The sequence below is a fragment of the Delphinus delphis genome, chromosome 12 (genome assembly GCF_949987515.2).
Source record: "Delphinus delphis chromosome 12, mDelDel1.2, whole genome shotgun sequence".
NCBI classification, from domain to species: Eukaryota; Metazoa; Chordata; class Mammalia; order Artiodactyla; family Delphinidae; genus Delphinus; species Delphinus delphis.
The window spans coordinates 36,641,723-36,663,974 of record NC_082694.2 but is presented as its reverse complement, the minus strand read 5'-3'; the positions used below and the strand labels follow the sequence as shown (position 1 = coordinate 36,663,974).

Here is a 22,252-nt window from a genome sequence, read left to right as displayed (position 1 = left end):
TGTCCCTTAATATTCTTAAATTGAGGTACTTTCTTATATTACAAGGGAAGCCGTTTGAGTACCTCTGTGTCACTTAAAAAGTATTTCAGATTTTCCATTTGTTGGAATTCTCTTTTAGTGACTTTTTTTTTTTGGTGATTCTTGTTTGGTCAGTGGAACGTAGCCAGGGAAGATTAGCTGAACTAATTGTAACGGGAGGGGTCTCATATGAATACAGGGGTGAGAAGCATTCTGGGGCCTGGTTGTAGAGGTCAGGCCTAGGCCTGGTTGTTCTCAAATCCTAAGACTAAATTTAGCCTGTTGCTGATTATTTAGATGACTAGGATGTTTTCAGCCCAGGAAGGTTGTGGCATGGATTTGAGGCAGGACTAGAGGTGGCAAAGCAATGACTAAGGCACACTTCTCATTTTTTAAAGATGTAGCTTAGGATTCACTATGTTGCTAGAGAGACAGGGATTTAGTTAAATTCAGAGTCACAGTTATAAATGGAAAATTAAAAGAAATTCAAAGAGTTGAGCTGATGAAAACTTTGTTTTCCAACATGGATCTTGTAATCTCTTTGGTTAAATTGTCTTTGTTCTTCATAACTGGGTCTTCTAGTAAAATGGATGATTTTCATTTGTGAAAGCCCACTCAGGGAAAAAAGAAATTAGACATTAGAGAAATAAGAAATATTAATTGGTACACTTCTTGGAAGTGCCGTTTTAATATTCTGAAGATAAATTGAAAAAAGGAAATTGATGTTAATTTTGGACAGTAGGTGTTGTAATATCAGTTAACATTCACTTCACATTCTCTGTGTATTTATTTTTCTTCATAGAAAATTGTAGTAACTTTATGAATTGTAGTGACTTTAATCAAAAGAATGGGATACTTAATTTGTGTGAGGAAAATTAGTTGGCCTAATAATGAAAATATTCTGGGTCAAAGAATAATATATTGTAATTTTCCAGTTTCCACCATGTTGAATTTGGTACTTTTTGTGGAAGTGCAGGTATTAGGAGTTCCCAAAAAGTCAGATATATCCATTACTGAAAAGTTAATATAAACAAATATTTAAAAGTTAAACTAACTCTGGATTATCTGTAAAAATAAATAATTAAGAGTTGACTCTATTAACTTTATGTAATATGATTCATCCTGATACCCAGAATTTATGCCGGTGGAGAAAATCCCAGCAATATTAGAATAAAATTGTGGGGGAGATCCTCTGAAGGTTTGGGATTTAGTGAATGTGGAAATATGATTCACTTACCACCCTTTTGATTGCTTGGGATCTCTTTAGAAGCTTGGTTTTCTAGACTGGTGTCCTTTTTACACAGCCTACAGTTTCTTTTCTAAACTGTCATGTTTTGAACTTGGTGTAATAGTGTTTGAATTGTGGACATTTTGGTCTTGGATAATTTGATGGATTGTCCCAGGCACAGTGACTATTAATTGAAACCATATGTCTTAGGTCTCTAAAATTGTACTACCAGGCATGCATCTTCCTATTAATAACTTACTAAATTCTTTGCAAGTTGGCTTGCTAAGTTATTGAAAGAAAATTAAACTTTATGTGTGTTTTGGTTGGGTTTATGTGTGAGAAAGGGGATAGTACTCCATTTGAAAGCTGTTTTCCAGTTCTCTTAACTGGTAAGCAAGCATCTCCTTCAGTTCGTTGCAAAGTAATTGTCTAGGATTCAAATTCTACCTCTGCCAACAGTCCCATTGTTTACTTTTCTCCATCATTGCCAAATGAAATCCGTTGTGCCCCCAAACCATTTTGACAATTAAGAATTGTTTTTGAGAGCCATGGAGAAATTGGCTATGTTGTCTTAGTTAACTTATATAAACAACAAAATGTTTTGTTTTCCAAACCATTGCTAGATATTTGTTAGTTTTTTTATGTAAATCAAGAAAGTTCCCTGTTTCTCTGTGATCTTTACTTGTATCTTTAAAAAAAAACCCCACTATTCGTTATATTCATGTACATGAAATAGTCATGTTATGCTTAGTCTACTTTTTAATTGTTAGACTATTCTAGGGGACACTCCTTTTAACAATAGTTCCACTTGCTCTTTGGCTGCAAAGGTAATTGAAGTTTGTGTTTTTCTCTGGTTGCTTCCCTGGCAAAGACTGGTGTGATTTTTCATTTATGTTATAACCCTGACTAGAATTTTAAAGCTTCCAAAGAGTGTAGGAAAACCAAATAACACAGTTCTGCACTGTTGTGGGTTCATTTACGCCGATGGTAAAATGCTTAGGCCTGGTAATAAAATATTTATAGAGTACATAAAAGCTTTCTTCAATTTTTCATTGCCCAGAAAATAAACAATATAGAAGGAAAAGTTGAAGCGCACAAGAGAATGCTTATTCTGATATGTAGTTTTCACTTCACGCAGTAACTTCACTTGATAGACATATTTGAGTTTTTGCAGTTTTCATTCAGATTTGGTGGCATACAGCCTGGAGGTGGTAAACTACGTAATGCACCACTGTAACAGAGAAAGGGAGAACTTCCTCCAGGAAGAAGAGGCAGGGCGCCACGCAGCAGGGTTGGGATTCTTGCTTGGCTGCCACTGTGACCTTAGGCAAGTCAGCATCTCTAGGCTCTGTTTCATCTCCAAGATAAGGGAATTAGACTCACTGACCTTAAAGCCTTTACAAGGTTAAAAATTTTATCTAAATGCACATGTATCAAATTACATGGCAGGCCTGTCAAATCATTTTTTGGTCCTTGATGGTGATTTTATGTTGTAACCCTTTTCTCTCCTCTCAACAAATGGGAAATGGGTGTGATAGGCCCCTTACCATCCATTAAACTTGTTGCAGAGTGATATTATTTAACTAGTTGGCACATCTCTCCTGAATGTTCTGTTTTCCAGAAGTGATATTTTCTGTTTTTTTGGTTTTTGTTGTTTTTGTTTTAAGAGCTAGTCTGTTGTATGAGAGCAAGGTTAATTATTAATGAGAAGTCTGGTTTATGTATAAATTCTAACAGTTAAAAATATTTTTTAAGCAAGCAATGCATGATTAGCAAAAATCTTGATTATTAAGTAGCTCTGCATGTTCAGTGCTGGAACAGTTCTCAAAAGCCTGGTACCTTTTAATTTTTGTTAATCAAAAATCATTTATTAAGCATTCATATGGCTGTGACCCATGCAAGTGTTAGGATGTACATGGCTGAGTCATTTAAAAATCTATGTAAATGTAAACAGTCATACTATAGTTTATAAGCTAAAATAATATTGACTTTAATACTGAAAGATCATATAAAATTGTATAAGACCAACTAATTGATTTTTCTTTATGATTGAATGACACGAAATTTATTTTTCTGTGTTTTTCCTAAATGAAGCTAAATTTGAATATATAAATTGCCCAATTTTGTTTAATTTCTAAAGTTAGTGAAAACATTATGGTGACATTTATACATAGTAATAAAAATTGAAAGGAAATTTAGAGGTCATTTTGTCTAAACTGCCTACAAGTTTGGAATTTCTTTGACCACATCCATGATACTTGACTGTTAAATCAGCCTCTGCTTGAGAAGCCTTAGGTACTTCAGGTACTCAAGACACGGACCATACTTTTCTTAGCCCCATTTCTCCATGACTGGAAATCATAGCTCTTGAACACTTTCTCTTTGGCCTTACCGGGTACAACCTCCACTGGACAGGACTCTACCTTCTTTATACCCAGCACATTGCAGTATCATAATAGGCTCTTACTCATTAATTAATAGGCTTAACTCATTAATTAATAGGCTTAACTCATTAATTAATAAACATTACTTGAGTACTATGTTTCAAGCTCTGTTTTATGAATACATTGGGTATACAGTGGTGAACAAAATAGACACAATATATTCTTGGATATTGTTGGGTAAGATATACATTGAATAAATTTTAGAAAGTATGATGTCAAAGGGGAGGTTCAAGGATCTACCATATGAGCATGTAATGGGCAACTGTGCTTAGTTTAGAAAGATTTCTAGGAAGAGATTACATTTAAATTGGACACACAAATAATATATTCCTGGCTGTTCAAACCACTAACATGAGAAGTTAAGTCTTGATCTCCAAATCAGGTGCCTGTACTGTGCCAGGTGTTGAGGTAGGTATAGGAAAAAAAGTTGAATAACACTATATGGCTTGTGCCCGTAAGGTGATACAGACAGACATCTCAGCAAAGAATTAAAGTTTTGGGGGTATTTGATATGTGTCTGATACAGCGCAGATTAAAACCTCCACATAGCCGAGTTGTGGTAGAAAGGAAGGCCTCTTTGAACGTTCAGAAGCCACCACCTAGAACACAAGGAATGCCACCTCCACAATAGTAGATGCTATTCAACTCACAGAGTTTGAGCTTTTGGGGGCTGAGGGATCAGGGAGTTTCCCGGGTGTTGGGATGATTCTCATGACTTTGGAATTTACAACTGGGCCTTTAATTTCTATTTTTCTCTCCTGTGTTTTGGAACAGTCTTATAATAGGATGGTTTTAATTTCATAGAGCAGAAAAATAACAACTCAGTTGGCTTAAAAAATGAGGGACTTACTTACATCACATGAATCTTGAAGTAGGATGTTCCAGGGTTGGTTGATTCCGTGCAAAGACTGCATCAGTCTTTTCTTCCTTCTCTTAAGTATATTTGTCTCGTTATTGGGTCAGCTTTCTTCAAAGTCACTAAATGGCAGAAGAAACTGAAGGTGAGGGGTGGACACGTACTCATTGTGGCCAGGGATGGAAAAGGTACTATTTTTTCTCAGGTGTCTCTTTTTTCAGTGAGGAACGCCTTTATCCAAAGGTCTTTGCAAACTATATCTTTGTTGCTCACTGGCCAGAATCATTTTATGTTTCACATTTAAACCAGTCCCTGGGAAGGCTTTAGACCAGTCTGGGCCTGGTGCCATTTCTGAAGGCCTTGGAGCAGAGAATAGGTGACCAGAATAGCAATGGGGTAGGAAGATGATTGATATGCATGGCTGATACAAACATGTTCAAATAAATGGAGTAGAGTCTATATCAGAGCTACTCAAGGCAATACTGGCTGCATTCAGTTATTTGAAATGCATATTCTCCTCACTGCAGACCCAGAGGCAGGATCTCTGGGAGCTTGCCCAGGAATCGTGTGTTTTAACAAGCCCTCCAGGTGATCTGCATGCATATTAAAGTTTTAGAAGTACTATTGAGACAGGAACTTGGAGCCTTTAGGCATTCTGCTTGAGCACTTTCTCTGGCTACTCAGAAAAGTACTTCAGCTTGGCTTTTAAGGTATGTCTGGCTAAGGAATTTGTATTTCTTTCCCATCAAATGAAAATCCCATCAAATGGAGAAGTGACATGATTAGAGTTGCAGTTTAAGGGAACAAATCCATTCTGCCTGGTACCACCAGATTAGAGTGACAGATGGGTAGACTAGTTAGAAAGCTGTTGTCATCATGACCAGGAGAGTGAAATTAAAGTAGCAGTAGTGGGAATGGAAAGCAATGAATGGAATGGTGGCAGTTCAGTTAGGAAGTTTGGTATTGGATTGGATGTAATGTGAGGGGAAAGGAGGGAAGAGCCAACTGTGACTGAGATTTCTAGGTCACCTCGGAGTGACTAGGAGAATGTTAATGCCATGGGGTGCCGGGGCGGGAGGGGTGGAGGCAGGGAGATGAATTTAGTTTAGATGATGAGTTTTGTTTTGGACATGTTGAGCTTGAGGTACCCAGCTGGTTATCCAGGTGCAAAAGGTCTAGAAGGCAGTAGGGAATGAGCCTGGAGCTCAGGAAAAAAAGATCAGGATGTATTTGGGAGTTATCAGTAAGGAGATCGATAAGGAAATAATTGAGGGGGGAAATGGTCTGAGGACAGAATCTTAGGAAACCCAGGAAGTAGGAGAAGAAAGAAGGAGCCAGTTATGCAAACTGAGGCATGGTTAGAGAGGTAGGAGAAGATGTAAGATAATACTGGGTAGCTGAATCCAAAGAATAAGAGCTTTTCTAGAGGAATATTTGCAAACAACTGGTTTAAAGGACTGCAGTAAGAGCCCGGGAGAGGCTGTTTAGGTTTAATAAGTCATAAGTCTACTCAGCATATGTCCTCGGCTTTATTCATGGTTATTTTCAGTTGCCATTACGTTCTTAGAGTTTCGTACTTATTTGGCTCACAGGTCATTTCCTGGTTTAAGATTAAGTGAGCTTGCCAATTCTATGACTTTGGGTACCTTTCATTGTGGGTTTCCAAGGAAGGTTGGGACTAATCAGATCTAACGAGTGGTGGGAGGTGGCCTGGGAGGGAGGGCTCCTCACCTTCTTCGTTGCTCTAGGTGTTATCTCTGGCCTGCTCCTTGTGAAGCTAGCTTTCTGCTTTGGAATGTGAAGTTGTTTTGTTTGCCAATATCAGGATGTCAGGGAAGGGTATTATGTACACTTCTTAGTTGCTGAAATGGATAAAATGAAGTACCTGAATTAAGAAATGAAAACAATCACTTGCTAGTTTCCTACTTCTCAATTCTATTCCTTTCCTCCTCCTCTTCTCTTCCCCTCCCTCTTTTGTTGGCTCCAGTTGGATAGGGGAAAGTCGATGGTGTTGAAATCTTAGTTCTCGTAAACAGGAAAGAATTAGGAAATTGAGGTACGGGAAAAGTTTCGAAAGGCCTATTGCTTGTTCTATCCCCAATTTACTAAATTGTCATTAAGTCAACTAAGACAATTCTAGTAAACCCAGGTTCATGTGGTAGGGAGTTTCCCATCTGTTCCAACTGGGCATAAGAAGACATTCTGATAGACATGCTTTCAGAGGAGAGTGTTATTTGGGGATTTTGTGCCAAAGATTAAAAAGAGCCAGACTAGGAGGGAAAAAATGAGCAGGATATTTCTACCTCACTGTGGTGGAATTGGGCTCAGAATAAATTGGCTTTGCTTCCAGCATTAGCCTGCCCTGTGACTTTGGGTAGGTCATTTAACTTTTCACCCTCAGTTTCCTCATCTGTAAAATGTTGAGGGTAGATTAAATGCTCCATCTCGTGTCTAAAAATGTTTTGATTTATGATTGAGGTAATGAAATGTTTGATTCCTAAAACGCTCTGTCTAAAGTGGAGGGGGATCAATTCTCTATTGCTAGGAAGTGAGGTGGTACAAAACATCTTAGGAGGTTAGAAAGCTTGCATTATTCAGTGGATTCTTTAATTGACCTTCCATTAGAAACACAGCTGCCATTGCCAGAAGTGTAACCTGAGAATGTTAAGTCCAAGAAAGCTTCTGAGTTCTATACTTCTTTTCCTACCAGAAATTCCAGACCTTTCTTAAAAAATTCAGGATGGATAAAAGAGGTCACTGCAAAGGGAAATGGTTTCTAGCTCCATGCTTCCTAGTCTGTGCCAGCTGCTTAAGATTGAAAATTCTTTATTCCTTAAAAACCCTTATTCTTTAATCACTTAAAATCAGAACTTCATAGTAGCACTTTGCCCAGGGGAAGGGGAAGGAAACAGCAGTGGAATGAGGTGGAAGAGGTAATAGGCTTATAATGTTCTTTGTTGTAAAAGCTGTTAAGATTTGTAGAGGGGTAGAAGGAATACAAATTGTTCTTCATCTGCATTTGGTGCTATATCAAACCAATCAAAGTTAGGGATATTTGTCACAACTCGAGTTTTTTTTTTTTTTTTTTTTTTTGGCTGCGTTGGGTCTTTGTTGCTGCGCGCGGGCTTTCTCTAGTTGCTGCGAGAGGGGGCTACTCTTTGTTGAGGTGCGCGGGCTTCTCATTGCGGTGGCTTCTCTTGTTGCACTGCACGGGCTCTAGCCGCGAGGGCTCAATAGTTGTGGCTCGCGGGCTCTAGAGCACAGGCTCAGTAGTTGTGGCTCACGGGCCTAGCTGCTCCGCGGCATCTGGGATCCTCCCGGACTGGGGCATGGACCCGTGTCCTCTGCATCGGCAGGCGGACTCTCAACCACTGCACCAGCAGGGAAGCCCTAGAAGACTGTGTTTTGATTGTCACAAATTGTACTGTCTAAAAACATTCTTGAGGTGATTGTCTTAAAAAAAAAAAAAAAAAGTTCTCGGAAGACAAAATAGGAACAATTATTATAACAGAAAATAATTATGGTCGAAATGTCTGTGGTTCCTTGGGAATGCTGTGCTTTTTGTGTTTTCCATCATTAGTGCAGTTTAAGTGAATGTATATAGTTCAGAGGTCTTCGTATTTGCATTTTAAAATTAGGTAAATGACCTCAACTTTCAAGCTTGAATTCATTTTTAATTTTATTTCATACAATGTGTAGACAGTTAACTGTTCTCTGCATTTATAAGTATAAACAATATAAGTCTGTTAATTCTGTAATTTTATAATTATGTAACTCTATCCTATCCTTAAAAAATTTAAAGTAAACCCTTTATGTGCAAAAAAAAGTTATGCTAACGTGTTCATCCATTATCATCATTTTTTACATATTATAATCAAATTGCTACTTACGAGTTGAAACATATCTTTATGTTGTTTATGGAACATACAGGTGTGTGTTTCTTATGATGTTTCTTAGCTCACAAAGAAGTTATTTATGAACTACAGTGTGGGTCATTTTGGTAGTTTTACTGGAGTCCATAAACTTAAGCCTTTAAGAAAAGCACATTTAGAAAACACTATTTTAGGATTAGGTTGTGTGCTTTCACCAAACTCCCTTGTATTTTTTTTAATTTTAATGTGTTGGAAATTGTGTATATACTTTTTATTTTGAAGAGCTATGATAAATAACTCATTTGTTAACATTTTTCGGTGTTTGGGAAAGGCTGTCTACATTAAATTATGTCAGGACTTACATATTTACTAATTTTTAATAGTAATTTACTAATTTCTGCTCTTAAAACTATCTTTAAAATATTGATTATGTTGCCTTTAATTCTGTCTATATGCTTCCTTCTGCCCAGATAACAAATGAAGGAATTTATGGTATGTGGGAGTGTTTTTAGGTATATTGAAATATGGTTTTGCTAAATTAACCAACATTTGTAGAACTAACTAGCTATCAAAAGAAATGTTTGAACATAAGCTTCAAAAATACATTTATAAAATAAGATTGAGTTAGGTATTGAGGATAAAGAGGGGGTGAACAATAATCCGATTGTTCCTTATTTTACAAGAAGTAGACAGGGTAATTTCTGTCTAGATAATGAAGTATGTAAAACAACCTTGTTGGCATTTTTCTCCTAAGGTACTTGGGCCTGGGATGTTTTCTTTTTCTGCGTTTTTCTTTGTTTGTTTTCATCTAAGGGGCATTTCTGTCACCTTTAGTGAGATCCATCTGTCATAGAGGTGCCCAGCTATGCCAGAAGTCCTGATAGTCTTGTCCAACACACATGAGCATTGAAAAGTTTGGCTGAAATTAGGAACCAGAAACAGGGAGGCAGCCCTGTGCCCTTCTCCTTTTAAAATGAAAATTTTGATGCCAGGAAAGTAGAGGCACTTTGGAATAGCCAGTATCTCTCAAGAGGTTCTTCTTTAGGGAGGAATATGAACTAGAGTGGCTCCCCTTCTAAAATGGAAAGGATTCCTTAAAATTTTCATCTGTCCTGGAGGAGGAAGGAGTCAATTTGGCTTCAGTTGCCAAGCCCTTCAGTTCTCTTATGAGGCAGCAGTTCCATAAGGACAGGTTCTATAAAATATGCCCTTATTAATGTTATTCCAGGCGTTCTCATTTTTTTCCAGCTTTGACAGCTAGGACGGAAAAACATCAGCGGAGATGGAACTATATGCTCAAATGAAGATTAATCATTTTACTTCCACCTGCTTCATCTCCCCCAAAGTGTTTAGTATTTTAGATACACCTGTAAAGCATATAGATGTACCAAACAGTCAAATTTGAGTGCATATGATTATTGAGTCATAACTAGTTGACAATGCTAAAATCCTCCTGGAGATTGATGGGACCAGAAGATTGAGCCCTTTTCATTTGCTGGCACACCAGAAATAAATTGGTTGTGGTTTACCAGCTGTTTGAATGGCTGTCTGAGTTCTCAGTCTGTGGTTTTTATATTTTTGTTTTAAGATCTCAGCAAAGCAATGTCTCAAGATGGCGCTTCTCAGTTCCAAGAAGTCATTCGACAAGAACTAGAATTATCTGTGAAGAAGGAACTAGAAAAGATACTCACCACAGCACCATCACATGAGTTTGAAGTAAGGACCCTACACTGTTTTTGCTTTCATCCATCTACATACTGAGTTGCTATTGCTGCTACTGATCATCTAGCCTGAAATAAGCACAAGATGTAGTGATATATTTAAAAAATTAGGATTGCTCAATAATTAAGGATTTTCAATATTTGCCCATTATAAAACCATTGTCTTTTTTATTTTTTAAATTCTGGTAAGTTTCTAAAGTTTGAAAGAATCAGAACAAAATTACAATTTATGTGATCTGTGTTTTGGTATCATTGGATGGAAAAATGGATACCAGTGTTAAAATTGTGAGAAGTTAATTGATCAACCTTATATCCTGCATGCCTTTTCCAAAGAGCCAGTTCTAACAGAACTATGCTACTCTGACAGCTATGATAGAGGTTTCCCAGAATAGGCAGGTGTTTACTTTTCTACTTATAAATCAATAGATTATCCTTTTCATTTTCAAATTTCAATTTATACTTAATGTTTTGAGGTTAGCTGATTTTTGTTCCTTCTTGTTCTTTTGGTGAAGATTAATTGTCACTTAAAAGAAGTAGAGAAATACATTGGTGAGTAAATGTAGAGAACCAGTTGGAATTCCCACAGGCCAAATGGTGTTCAGATTACATGATACAGGTGGGAGATGGCGAGTGTACTTGTATTCCTTTAAGTGTGGTTCCTATTAGCTTTTTTTCCTCTTTAGTTTTAAATTGGGGTGTAAAAAAGTCTCTGCTGTACTCCATGTTTTAAACGTATAAGAATTTCACTGAAAGGTATTTTAAATGTACAATATATGTCTGTTTTTATTAAATATTAAGCATTCTGCTAGTTATAACAACGACTTCTATTCTCATAGCACACTAAAAAAGACCTTGATGGATTTCGGAAGCTATTTCATAGATTTTTGCAAGAAAAGGGACCTTCTGTGGATTGGGGAAAAATCCAGAAACCTCCAGAAGATTCGGTAAGTTTTGGATAAAATGTAGGAAAATTTAAGGTAATTTCAGACACTGGTTTAACTTTTGGGGGTGGGATACTATAGGGTACCTGTAGGAACCATCAATTCAGACATTGAAACTACAGAGATAGCCTGCTACTACTTTCCTTTCTTTTAGACCCATCTATCCAGTCCTGCAGAGCACTTATGAAAGTCTAATCTCCCTATAACACTACCTCATAACTTAACATCCTTGAATATGAGGCAGTTCTTTTGTTTAAACACATGGTAAGAGCTTCATTATGTTTTCTTCCATCTCCAAACCATCTGATTTCTCATTGCCTATAGGGTCATGTACAGTCACTGTCAGGTACTTAAAGCTCTCCCTATGCTTTCAACCCATCTTTCTAGCTGTATTTCCCTTGCCTGCCTTTCTTGAACCAACCCAGCATTCCCTTCACACACATAGTATTTCCCTGCTTCTAGACTTCTGTGTATGTTGTTTCCTTGGAATGCTATGGGCTCTTCACCTATCAAAATCCTGCTCATTCTTTGAGGCTCAGTCTAAATGCCTCCACCTCTGTTGTCAGCTCCTAGCAGAAAGCTGCACTGAAGAGGTGTAATGCGGTAGTATCGGAGGTTCAAATCCTAGCTCTAATGCTTTTGAGCTTTGTGTAAAATGAGAATGATACCAAGTGCTTTCTGTACTTCACAGGGTTGTTATGAGACTCTCTTAAGAAACATATGGAAACATGTTAAACCATGAAACATTTTGCAGATGTTCGTGGTTATTTCTATCATGCTGAGGTAGTAAGCCAGCCTAATTAGTAGCAGTTGTTTGTATGCATGTGTTGTCTTCTTACTAGTCTTTGAGGCTAGGAGACCATGTATCCTGAGTTGAATGATTGATCTAAATTAAGTGATAGTTTCAGGGACAGGTTTGGTTAACACAGTGGCCTTTCTTTCCTTTCCTGTCAGCAGTTTTGACCACTGCTGCTTGTGGCATTTTTCACTGAAGGTAGAAAAGACTTGATGGAGTGGAATAATTGCATGTAGATAGTTTATCTCTTATGTATCTGTAATCTTAAATAATCTAATATTGGTTTAAAAACAGGGCTGTTTTAAGCAGGAGTTTGGCAAACTACTGTCTGAGGGCTGCACCACTGCTTGTCTTTTGTAAAGTTTTATTGGGACATAACTGCATGCATTCATTTGTATACCATATCTGGTGGCTTAAGCTAGTGGAGTCCCTCATATTTCTTCTAATGAGAAAATCTTAAATGTAGTTCCTGGTGAAGAGTACTTTTTTTCCTATATGTCAAAATTGTCTTTCAGTTATAAAACTTAAAAATTATAAATTACATGTTCATGGTAAAAAAAGAAAACAAAGCAAAAAAAAAAAAATCCCACCTAAGCATTCACCTTGAGGACTCTCATTTTTGATGTTGAAGTTAAAATTCCTCTTGTCTGTAGTGCTTGCCAATTACAGTGTGCATATATATATATATTTTTTTTCTTTAGGGTCTTCTATTTTAGTCTTTGATTTCCTTCGCTCTAGTGATGTACTGTGATTTATTTTTCTGCTTTTAAGTGGTAGAATTAATGATATTTTCTCCTGAAAAATTATTTAGAGCAATCTTCTGGATAGGTATATAATTTTAAAAAGGAACTAGTTGTAAATTCAGTCAGATTAAAAAAAGAATGTTTGGGAGTAGGCCTAAAATTATAATAAAAAATTTATACATTATGTATTTTCCCACTTTAAATACTTAATATTTTTGCTAGGAATTTATTCTTAGTTGAAATGACTTTACTTTTCTGATTAATGACAGACCTGGGGATAAAGGTTTTCTTCTTAATTCTTGCAGACTTGGGAATTTTTTTCTCGTTACACAAACTTAACCTTTTGATGATAGAGCCTACCTTGAAGGAAGGCACAAAAATTGATTACTTTCAGTATATTTTATGATTCAGGATTCTGCTTTCGCAATGGAGAAATCTGCCTTTGTGTATTTTGAGAGAAGATTATGATACATAGTAGGGTTTCTTGGCATGGGGATTGGAGTCGGGGGGAGGAAGCAAGTAGAGGGATCAGAACCACCTAGGGATTTTTCCAGTTCAGCGCCACCATTCCAAACAAGGTCTTGACAAATCCTTTCAGGAGGCTGTGCCCCTGCAGTGAGCTGTAGTTACTGATAGGAATGCTGAATTGATATAGAAAAATAAAAAGAAAGAAATATAGAATTCTGGATGTAATATGATTTCATGAAGTCTTTTCTCTTTCTGTTTATAAAAATGTAAGTCTCCATTAAAAATATGTCTTTGGGGGCTTCCCTGGTGGCACAGTGGTTGAGAGTCCGCCTGCCGATGCAGGGGACACGGGTTCGTGCCCCGGTCCGGGAAGATCCTACATGCCGCAGAGCGGCTGGGCCCGTGAGCCATGGCCGCTGAGCCGGCGCGTCCGGAGCCTGTGCTCCGCAACGCGAGAGGCCACAACAGTGAGAGGCCCGCGTACCGCAAAAAAAAAAAAAAAAAAAAATATATATATATATATATATATATATATGTCTTTATTTTAAAGCCTAGGTTGTGAGCATCTTTTAAAAAATGTTCTTATAATCGCATGTGCCCTTAATGTTGAGGGTTTTGAAATGCAGAGGGAAAAAATAAGTTTGCTCTTTTAACTATGTTATGAGCTTCTTGAGGGCACAAATGTGTCTTACATACTCTGTTAACTATTAGCTTTGGCAAGTAGTTCTGAGAATACAAATTATAGGTTAATATTCATTCACCTTGCTTCCCCTACACTCCTCCGGCTCCCTCCCTCTCCTCCCCACTCCCAGGCTTTTTACTCTCTGGTCATAGAGGTTATATAGAGGTTAGTTTTCCTTTCAAAACACATTATTTAGTGAACATAGGTTCTTTTTTTTTTTTTTAAGCATTTTAAAAAATTTATTTGTTTTTGGCTGTGTTGGGTCTTCGTTGCTGCGTGCGGGATTTCTCTAGTTGTAGCAACCGGGGGCTACTGTTCGTTGCAGTGCGCGGGCTTGTCATTGCGGTGGCTTTTCTTGTTGCGGAGCACGGGCTCTAGGCGCGCGGGCTTCAGTAGTTGTGGCACGCGGCTCAGTAGTTGTGGCTCGAGGGCTCTAGAGCACAGGCTCATTAGTTGTGGCACATGGGCTTAGTTGCTCTGCAGCATGTGCCATCTTCCCAGATGAAGGCTTGAACCCGTGTCCCCTGTGTTGGCAGGCAGATTCTTAACCACTGTGCCACCAGGGAAGCCTGAACATAGGTTTTTATTTTTTAAATGCAGGTGATACTGTACCCTCTTAACTAAAAAGAAATTATTGTCAGAGAATAGCCATTTAGAGTGACATTTCTCATGTCATCCTTGCATATAAACATTGTTATGACAGAGGATCTATATTTTTGTGTAGGAGTTGGCCACCTTGTTTTGTAAATAAAGTTTTCAGAACACAACCACACTTACTCATTTACATATTGTCTATAGCTGTTACAATGCTGTGATACTACAATGGCAGAGTTGAATAGTTGTGATGAAGACTATACGGCTTACAAAACCCGAAATACTTCCTTTCTGGACCTTTATGGAAAAAGTTTGTTGACCCCATTTTAGTGTATTTATTTTTAGAAGATCTTCAGTAGTTTACTTCTTTGGTTCCCAGAAAACTGACCTCAAATGCCTTTTTCAATTCAGATGATTACATTTTAGGTAAAACTATTTTTTTGTAAATACTAGATTGGAGGATATACTTATAGAGAGACATTGAAATTTTATGTTGTCAAGTTTTACTTACTCATTCTTGCCTACTGTGTTGAATACTTCATTTTAGCTCTGTCAGTGAGCACATATATATATATATTTTTTTATATATATTTTTTATTGAGGTATAACTAACATACAACATTTTATTACTTTCAGATGTACAACATAGTGATTTAATTTAACATTTGTATGCATTGCTAAATGATCACCACTGTAAGTCTAGTTACCATCTGTCACCATACAGAGTTAATACAATGTTATTGACTGTACTCTCCATGTTTTACTTTACATCCCCATGACTTATTTATTTTATAACTGAAAGTTTGTGCTTCTGGATCCCCGTCACACATTTCACTTCCTCCTCCCCTTTGGCAACCACCAGTCTGTTCTCTGACATACGTGTTTTGTTTTTGAAAAGCCTATTGAGCCCATATTTTATTGAATTATGCTTAGAAGAAGAACGCAATTTATGGAGTTATGCCATGGATAATGCTTTGCCCCCATTTTGTGAGTGTTAATCTTGATCATTACATTCATTTAGTTATCTTGATATTTAGCTACTTAAGGAAAGTTTTTAAAAAAATAAGGTTAATGTTTTTGACTAGCAAGGAGGGACCAGTCAGCATGTACAGCTTCATTGGACCATTTAATTGCTTTCTAGAGAGGCCGTAAGAGTGTCTTGTTCCTCGCCAAGCTTAATGTTTGAGCTTAAGTGTTGAGGATGGAGAGGGATGGGAAATAGATAAAAGATATGGGAAGATACAGAGCCTACTCAAGAAGGTATTGGGACTGACGGGCTCTTTTGAGCCCTAACTTAAAACCTGTTATCACCTGGCTGGCCATGACCTCTGATGACAATAAAGTACATTATCATTTATATGAAAATTATATGAAAAATATTCTCTAAATTTTTCATTTAGATAGGAACACAAAGTCCCTGGTTGATTTATGATTGTCATTCTTGTTTTATAGTCCTCAAAAGGGTGAGGGTGTATTTGTGAATGGGGAGGAGTTATATAGGGTCAACTCTTTTTGTTTGTTTGATTGAGATAGAGAATTGGCATGAAAAATATCGTATCAATGTGGTATTTAGCTTCAACAGATTTTTTTGTTTTGTTCCACAAAATAACTGAGAACTTTTCTTACTCTTAGTCTTATCAGTACAAAAACATTAAAGCGTGTTTAAATATAATAATAAAGCATTCTGAGAAAGTTACAGTATACGTGTACAGAGTAAAAATACAGATTTTTTTAATTTGTCTTTTGGAAGGTGAATTATAATATATTGTGCAGCTAATGTTTGCACATCTTTTTTGAAAGACTTACTGGAGGCAATTTGGCCAAGGATCTGCTGTGATATGACACAGGATGGTTTGCTTTGAGCATGATGAAGATTTCCCAACTGTAGTCAGCAGCTAATGGCAAAGCCATTAGAGACTTGTTTTGCGTGTGTGTAGAGATAACATTAGATCCTGTAAAGAAGATGTGGTACATATATACAATGGAATATTACTCAGCCATAAAAGGAATGAAATTGGGTCATTTGTAGAGGTATGGATGGACCTAGAGACTGTCATACAGAGTGAAGTAAGTCAGAAAGAGAAAAACAAATATCGTATATTAACACATATATGTGGAATCTAGAAAAATGGTACAGATGAACTGGTTTGCAAGGCAGAAATAGAGACACAGATGTAGAGAACAAACATGTGGACACCAAGGGGGGAAAGCAGGGTGGGGGGTGATGGTGGTGGTGGGATGAATTGGGAGATTGGGATTGACATATATACACTAATATGTATAAAATGGATAACTAATAAGAACCTACTGTATAAAAAAATTTTTTTTTAATTAAAAAAAAAAGATAACATTAGATCCTGAATGTAAAAGTATTCCACAAAAAGGAAATAGGTAGTAGCATTTAAGGAAATGGTCCTGGGGACATGGGTGGATACCAGAGAGCCTCATCTTTTCCTTGAAGTAAAATTTTAAAATGGTAATATGTAGAATTACTAATCTAATCAAAAATACTAATACTAATTTGGCAAATATTGCTAAAACTCATTCCCTGCCTTTTGATTCCATGATGAATTGAACAGTCTTTAATTTTCTCCAGGACTACCTTCCTTCACATGCCTTTATATACAGGAAACTTATTTCAGGAAGGGGATGTGACTAAGGGGGCTGACCACAGGCCTATGAGTCTTACTTCTGTTCTGGTTACTTATTTATTATTTCACTTTAGAAATAGTAAATATATGGCCACTTTAACATCAATCCCATGGTTGACTCTGAGAGACTCTAGGTAATAGTGTTAGACCAGGGTCTCTAACCACACCCCCTGTGTCTAGAGTTGGGGATGGTCCAATCCCACAGAATCGAGTTCCTTGGGAAAATTATAGCATGGATATAGGTAGTAGTACCACTCCTCTGAACATTACCATTCCCCCCTCCTCAACCCCCACCATATAGAGAACCTTTTTGGACCTTGGCCCATGTGTTGCAAGGCCTAATATAGATCAATTTATTATTATACTCTCCAAGTGTATATTTTATGTAGGCATTTTGTGTCTTATAATCAGATAAGAACAATACATCTGTGAAGTTCTCCTATCCCACATCTTCATCTGTGGTACAACTGTGAGGGAATTTCCATTATTTTTATTTACTACAGGACAACCCTGAACCTGCAAGATTGGCACTGGAAGAATTAAAAAAAAAAAAAAAAAAGAGTGGGTGGCCCATACCTACCTATAATCCTTTATGCCCTGTAATTCCTTGGGGACATTTTACTAATTCCTTTTCCTTATTCTAGATCAGATGTGGACAACTGACCCTCTGCTCATCCCATTGTATAGCCAAGATGAAACTGGAATAAGTTTACACTAGGCATCTGAACCAGGAAGTCTCTGCAGGGATTGTAGGCCCTAGGTACATTTTTTTTTTTTTTTTTTTTTTTTTTTTTTGCGGTACGCAGGCCTCTCACTTCTGTGGCCTCTCCCGTTGCGGAGCACAGGCTCCAGACGCGCAGGCTCAGCGGCCATGGCCCACAGGCCCAGCCGCTCCGCGGCATGTGGGATCCTCCCGGACCGGGGCACGAACCCGCGTCCCCTGCATCGGCAGGCGGACTCCCAACCACTGCGCCACCAGGGAAACCCCCCTAGGTACATTTTTTGAACTTATAGGTAAAACTGTATAAATGTACATTTTCTCAGAGTGGACAGAAGTACTTTTTTAGAATATCATTCAAGAAACTTTTATTGGGTGCTTCCTCTCTGTCAGGAACTAGCTGCATTCTGGGACTACAAAATAATAAGTCTTGGCCCTTCTTCAGCATTTTGGCCTTGAGTTTTAGAGGAAATGGATCCAGAAACAGCTACCTATGGAATAGTGTGAGAAGCAATCCATAGGGTGCTATGGAAGCATCTAACTGGCATGGGGGCTCTGGAAAGACTTCTTGGCATTAAGGTAGACTCTTGGGGTAACCTTGAGGCAAGACTTCTCTGAGGATGGGAGGAAAATCAAAGAGAAAAAAAGCTTTGAACATAATAGGAGTCTAGAAATAAAGAGGTTTATAGCATTTAGCTTGTTCTCTGGTTGTAGAGCATATGGTAGATGTGTCTGCTTCTCTATGTCTAGAGCCAGAAGAAAGGCCCTGAGAGAGCCAGGTGCTGAGTCTCTTTGCCTGACATTGCATCTCCTGTTGCTGGCTGAAAACCTCAGCCAGTGGGTTACACGGGAAAAATGTCAGAAACTACAGTTTCCATTTAAGAGAGACACTAACGGTGGAAGATGGGAACAGAATTTAAAAACCATGCTTCATTATATACCTCAAACAGTTTGCTTAGATTCTTCAACATTGTAAAACATCAACCCAAATAGTTAAAAGATGCTATTCTTAAAAGCAAAAATGAACAAATGGGACCTAGTTAAACTTAAGAGCTTTTGCACAGCAAAGGAAACCATCAACAAAACAAAAAGACAACCTACAGAATGGGAGAAAATAGTTGCAAACAGTGTGACCGACAAGGGATTAATCTCCAAAATATACAAACAGCTCATATGGCTCTATATATAAAAAAAAAAAACGACCCAGTCAAAAAATGAGCAGAAGACCTAAAGAGACGTTTCTCCAAGGAAGACATACAGATAACCAACAGGCACATGAAAAGATGCTCAACATTGCTAATTATTAGAGAAATGTAAATCAAAACTACATTGAGATATAATCTCACTCTGGTCAGAATGACCATCATCAAAAAATCTACAAATAATTAATGCTGGAGAGGGTGTAAAGAAAGGGAACCGTCCTACACTGTTGGTGGGAATGTAATTTGGTGCAGCTGCTATGGAAAACAGCATGGAGTTTCCTTAAAAAACTAAAAATAGAGTTACCATATGATCCAGCAGTCCCATTCCTGGACATATATCCAGAGAAAACTATAATTTGAAAAGACAACATGCACCCCAATGTTCATAGCAGCACTATTCATAATAGCCAAGACATGGGAACAGCCTAAGTGTCCATCGACAGAGGAATGGATAAAGAAGATGCGGTGTACACACACACACGCACACACACAGAGGAATATTACTCAGCCATAAAAACGCATGAAATAATGCCATTTGCAGCAACATGAATGGACCTAGAGATTATCATACTAAGTGAAGTAAGTCAGACAGAGAAAGGCACATATCATATGATATCACTTATATGTGGGATCTAAAAAAATACAAAGGCACTTATTTACAAAACAGAAATAGATTCACAGACATAGAAAACAAACATGGTTACCAAAGGGGAAAAGATGGGAGAGAGGGATAAATTAGGAGTTTGGGATTAACAGATACACAGTACTATATGTAAAATAGGTAAAAACAAAGTCCTGCTGTAATATCGCAGGGAACTATATTCAGTACCTTATAATAACCTTTAATGGAAAAGAAACTGAAAAAGTGCATGCGTATATGTGTGTGTGTGTGTGTGTGTGTGTGTGTACATGTGATTGAATCACTTTGCTGTACACCTGAAACCAACACAACATTGTAAATCAACTACAATTAAAAAAAATAAGTTCAAGGTAAAAAAAAGATGCTTATTCTTGTTTTTGTTTCTTCACTTGTGATAAACTTTATAAGGTTAATCAGCATTTTAGCTGTTAATAGCTTTTTTTTAATGTTAGGTTGATTAAGTTATAATTTACATACAGTAAAATTTATTCTTTTTAGTGTAAGTTTTCTGAGTTCAGAAACGCATACAGCTGTGTAACTACCATCGTAATCAAGATATAGAACTTTTCCATTATCCCCAACAGTTTCCTTGTGCAGCTGTAGGGCTTGATTCCCACTTTACTTCTTTCCTTAAACACACAAGCTAAGCAAATACGTATCTTTCTAAAGTATTGCCTTTTCCTTCATTCAGAGTTCTCCAAAGAAGAGGTCAGTCTAGCCTCTACCCTCAGTTTTTTTTTTTTAAACATCTTTATTGGAATATAATTGCTTTACAATGTTGTGTTAGTTTCTGCTGTATATTAAAGTGAATCAGCTATATGTATACATATATCCCCATATCTCCTCCTCAATTTTATATCTGGCCTTTCTTTTAGCCTTTGTTTTCCTCCACCTGCTCCTTTTTTTTTTTTTTTTTCGGTACGCGGGTCTCTCACTGTTGTGGCCTCTCCCGTTGCGGAGCACAGGCTCCGGACGCGCAGGCTCAGCGGCCATGGCTCACGGGCCCAGCCGCTCCGCGGCATGTGGGATCTTCCCGGACCGTGGCATGAACCCGTGTCTCCTGCATCGGCAGGCGGACTCTCAACCACTGCGCCACCAGGGAAGCTCCCTCCACCTGCTCTTTAATCTTCCGTAAAACTTTTTTTTAATAGCCTCTGGCCTTTCCCCCCTGCCCCACCTTCATTTCTCCAGGGCTGCTCCAACAGTGTGAATTATATAATTAAACTAACAATGTACACTGCTTTAATCACTTTAATCACACTGCTATTTAGTATCTTAGAGTTTAAAGCTAGTATGCAGCATAAATAGGATTTGATGTTAGAGGCTTCAGTGTTATTTTTTAGGAAATTTAGGATTGTCACAGTTATTTTGAAGCATCTTTTGTCCACAGTTAGACTAACAGGAGGGTTGACTTATAGGGGAAATTTACGGTGATTTTAGTGAAGAGCTAGTCCTAGTCACATAAGCAGATTGGCTTTTGGACTTCCTATCTCTTCTGTTAGAATTCCTTTCCAACTCTGGTCATCACCCTTTGTCCTTTCTAATCCATACTGAAGTGGAATGTTCTTTGAAAACTACCACCCTAGCTGATAAGGATATGGGCCAAATGTCTCACAAGGTTGACTAATTTTATGATTTTAGCTCACTTCTATAAAGGGGTGATGAACATGTACCTGTTTGTAGTATTTGAATTTTTTTTTTTTTACCATTTGTATATATTACTTTTGACTTTAACAGTTAAAAAAAATATCGAAAAGTCTTTGAACTTCCTGGAGTGTGTATAAAAAAATTCTCAATTATTGTAAGGGTTAGGGAGCAGTTGGCACGTCTCTTCAGTTACCACCTACTTTGTAGGATCGTTTGCCATCTGTAATCACTCTGTTTCTTGTTTTTGTCATTTAGGTTTTCTGTCAGTTCTTTTACTGTCTTCTCTAGTTTATCAGGTTTAAAGTATACAGTTGTAATAAGACTATTATGATTTTAAATCTCTTCAGCAATTTGGAAGTTGCTACAATTTTTTTCTTAATTTATTTATTTTATTATTTTTTGGCTGCATTTGGTCTTAGTTGCAGATCTTTGTTGAGGCATGCCGGCTCTTCGTTGCGGTGCGTGGGCTTCTCTCTCGTTGTGGCGTGCCGGTTTTCTCTCTCTAGTTGTGATGCGCAGGCTCCAGAGCGCGTGGGCTCCAGGGCTTCTGGGCTCTGTAGTTTGTGGCACACGGGCTCTCTCCTTGAGGTGCACAAGCTCAGTAGTTGCGGCTCAAGGGCTTAGTTGCCCCACGGCATGTGGAATCTTAGTTCCCTGACCAGGGATCGAACCCGCGTACACTGCATTGGAAGGCAGATTCTTTACCACTGGACCACCAAGGAAGTCCTGGAAGTTGCTACAAGTTTTAATTGGGAGGGCAGTAAGTATGGGACCTTGAGAGGCAAAAATATTAAGGGTAAGAAACAAAATGCTATACGTAGGTAAACACATGAGAATTGAATAAGTTAACAATTTACAATATGTGTTTAAATAAGCTTTTAATTTTAGAATAGTTCGATTTTTAGAAAAGTTGCAGAGATTCACTGTGTTTTTAACTAGAAACATTATCAAGCTATCTAAACTGATTTTTGTTACACGTATTCATTTTTAAACTTCCTGCTGAGTCAAAGGAAGCACAAAATAATTGCTAA

General features: G+C 37.6%; 1 protein-coding gene and 1 long non-coding RNA gene across 2 annotated transcripts in view; both read left to right on the top strand.

The window, feature by feature from the left end:
* Window positions 1–22,252, top strand: part of UGP2 (UDP-glucose pyrophosphorylase 2) — a 54,252-nt gene that overhangs the window by 5,581 nt on the left and 26,419 nt on the right. Inside the window, exons 2-3 of the mRNA XM_069541251.1 lie at window positions 10,007–10,134; window positions 10,976–11,083. Coding sequence (XP_069397352.1) covers window positions 10,021–10,134; window positions 10,976–11,083 — 222 coding nt within the window. The 5' untranslated portion in view covers window positions 10,007–10,020. The remainder of the gene's footprint in view (window positions 1–10,006; window positions 10,135–10,975; window positions 11,084–22,252) is intronic.
* On the top strand, window positions 16,629–22,066 carry LOC132434866 (uncharacterized). Its single transcript, XR_009521443.1, has 2 exons — window positions 16,629–17,774; window positions 18,008–22,066. It is a non-coding gene; the product is annotated as an uncharacterized lncRNA (long non-coding RNA).